Source organism: Maniola hyperantus, chromosome 5 (genome assembly GCF_902806685.2).
Source record: "Maniola hyperantus chromosome 5, iAphHyp1.2, whole genome shotgun sequence".
In the NCBI taxonomy this organism is placed as follows: domain Eukaryota; kingdom Metazoa; phylum Arthropoda; class Insecta; order Lepidoptera; family Nymphalidae; genus Maniola; species Maniola hyperantus.
This window is the reverse complement of record NC_048540.1, coordinates 1,738,817-1,741,645: the sequence shown is the minus strand read 5'-3', so window position 1 is coordinate 1,741,645 and position 2,829 is coordinate 1,738,817. Positions and strand designations below refer to the sequence as shown.

Sequence of the window (2,829 nt, the reverse complement as noted above, 5' to 3'; positions counted from 1 at the left end):
AAGCCCTTTCATATGATACCCCATTTGGTATGTAATCTTTATTACATCAATAATTACAATAATAAATTTTAGATTCGTATGTTAGTAAAATCATGACTTATGAAACTACCAGCTGATGCCCGCGACTTCGTCCGCGTGGGATTAGGTTTTTTAAAAATCTCGTGGGAACTCTTTGATTTTCCGGTTTAAAAAGTAGCCTATGTCACTCTTCAGGTCTTTATCTACTTATACCCATGCAAAAAATCACGTCAATCCGTTGCACCGTTGCGACGTGATTGAAGGACAAACCAACAAACCAACAAACAAACACACTTTCGCATTTATAATAAAGGTACTGATGTTCAGGTTACATAACCCCGACTCCTAATAACCTTCGTACATAAATGCCATTAATTTTCATCAGTCCGTACACAGGAACTGGTTTGGCCTCTTCATGATCTTCATCCGCTAAGCTATCCTCTATCGAGTGCCATCCTAAATGATCGCCATCTGGCGGAGGTTGCTGCAACAGTTTGTAAGCTTCTTTTTCATTTAAAATCTCATCTTTCATTACAGTCCTTTTGGTCGTTGCAGATATACGAACTTTATGGACGGGCTTCTGTGTTGTTGACCTGATGAAATTCATTGATTCTTTAAAATATACAGAAAGGGCAAATATTAGTATTGATTCTAATCATCCAACCATAGATTTTATATTTAACTAGATGATGCCCGCGACTTCGCCCGCGTGGATTTAGGTTTTTAAAATCCCGTGGCAACTCTTTGATTTTCTCCTTCTCTTACAATTAAAAAAAAAAAACAAAATGGCCAAGTGCGAGTCAGACTCGCGCACCAAGGGTTCCGTATATTTTCGACATTTTGCACGATAAATCAAAAACATGCATAAAAAGAAATATAATCTGTTTTAGAATATACAAGCAAAGTTATTTCATGTGATACCCCACTTGGCATAGATATCTTACTTTGAAAATTGAAACACATTTTAATTTTTTTTTGTGATGTAGCCACAAATTCACGGTTTTTGGAATTTTTTCTTTACTTGTGCTATAAGACCTACCTACCTACCAAATTTCATGATTCTAGGTCAACGGGAAGTACCCTATAGGTTTTCTTCACACACACGACAGACGGACAGACGAACAGTATTAATAGAATAATAAAGTAACGAAAAATATTATGCTTACTTATCTCTAGAATCTGACAATAGATATTCCTTATTTCTCATTTCCTTTATAAAACTTTCCGCGGCTTTCTTTGCAAAAACTTGTGCTAATTTAGTTAAATATTTCTCAGAAGCTTCAGATATTATTATACTGTCTATTATATGCTTTGTATCCAGCTTTAAAATTATATCGCTGCAGTACGCAAGCAAAATGAATGAGAAAATAAAATATAATTGAATTTTTACTAACATTGTAGATGCAATCTTGATATTCAATAAGCGTCTTGAATTTATTACCAATAAACTTTATTGGTTTTTCTTATTCAATTACTACTATATTTTCATCAACAGTTTTGATATTTATTTCAGATGATAAGTTACGAACTGACAGATAGAGAAAATTAAAAAAAGTGGCAATGAGTAGGTATGCAGACAGAAGTGAAAACTAAAAACAATGAAAAAAATTAAGAGCTGCTAGATAGGGCCTACTTCGCATACCGAAAGTATACTTGGCACTAGATTATCAATAGTTTATTAATCTTTATGTAACTAAATCTAACACCAAATAAATTACACAAAAAAAACTTATTTAACTAACATAGTTAGCCTTATCTAATTACTATATAAATCATGACCGCGTGGAATGGTGCCAAGAATAATGGCTGCATTTCCGCGCTGGACAGCCAGGCTGATCCGTTGCGCAAAAAATGAGCCAGCTCTTTTGACACCAGATGAGGCTATTAATCGCGGTGAAATGTCTCGTAAATTTTTTTTAGCACTAAGACTCCATGGCCCCAGGGTCTCTACGGCAAACGGCACAAAAATGTAACTCTCTATAAGAGAGGCATACTTGCGCCGCTTGCCGTTTTCAGCTGTTTCTGCTGCGGCTCCCGGTCTTGACGCTGTCTTCCTGATATGATACGGGGCCAATGTGTCAACTCAAGTTGCGTCCCACATTAGCGCCCGTCCCCGTTCCCAGGGAACCAGCGTCAATCCATCAGGTCTCTTGCCATCATCCCGACTAATCCCTGCCGGCTCAATGAGCGCAGGAATATTCATGGTGGCAAGAGCTCTTTTAATCGTATCGTTAAGAGAGCCATGCCTAAACAGCCTACCAGAGCTCCTTTGGCAAGAGAGTCCGTGGATTCCAAATTTATCAACCTCTTTTCCACACGGACATCTGTGCTGATGGCACAGTGGTCAGTGCTTGGCACTTGCGTTAATGAACAAATTTTAAGCACTAATTAAATTAGAATGTCGGTGACGCAACCTTGAAGTTTTACCCATCTCAAATCGAACTTGTCTAAAAGAATCGCCACTTCAAAAAGTCGGTTTTGGACTTAATTGTACAGAAATCGTCCTGCAGTCATGGTTTAATATAATTTAACTGAAGATATACGAATAAAATAGCTGTAATAACTATTTATACAAATTATCCTTCAAAGAGCTATTAATTATGCTACGGTAATACTAAGCTCATATAATATCTCTTGATAGTCTTATCGTTTGCATAACCATTAGTGCCTCTTCAACTATTGATAAAATGCGGTATTCAACTGTAGCCTTAGTATGAGACTTCACATCTCATCACTAACAACGTTGATAGAATTCGAGCGTCGAAACACAATAGAACCCTAAAAATAAGTACCTACCATGATTTTGCATGC

At 36.8% G+C, this 2,829-nt stretch overlaps 1 protein-coding gene across 1 annotated transcript; it reads right to left on the bottom strand.

Moving 5' to 3' along the window:
- Window positions 1–346: 346 nt before the first annotated feature.
- Window positions 347–1,494, bottom strand: LOC117982472 (uncharacterized). Its single transcript, XM_034968827.2, has 2 exons — window positions 1,185–1,494; window positions 347–611 (listed from the first exon to the last, which is right to left on the bottom strand). The coding sequence occupies exons 1-2, from the start codon at window positions 1,412–1,414 to the stop codon at window positions 347–349; spliced, it is 495 nt and encodes a 164-aa protein (XP_034824718.1). The 5' UTR covers window positions 1,415–1,494.
- Between the last annotated feature and the right edge of the window lie 1,335 nt (window positions 1,495–2,829).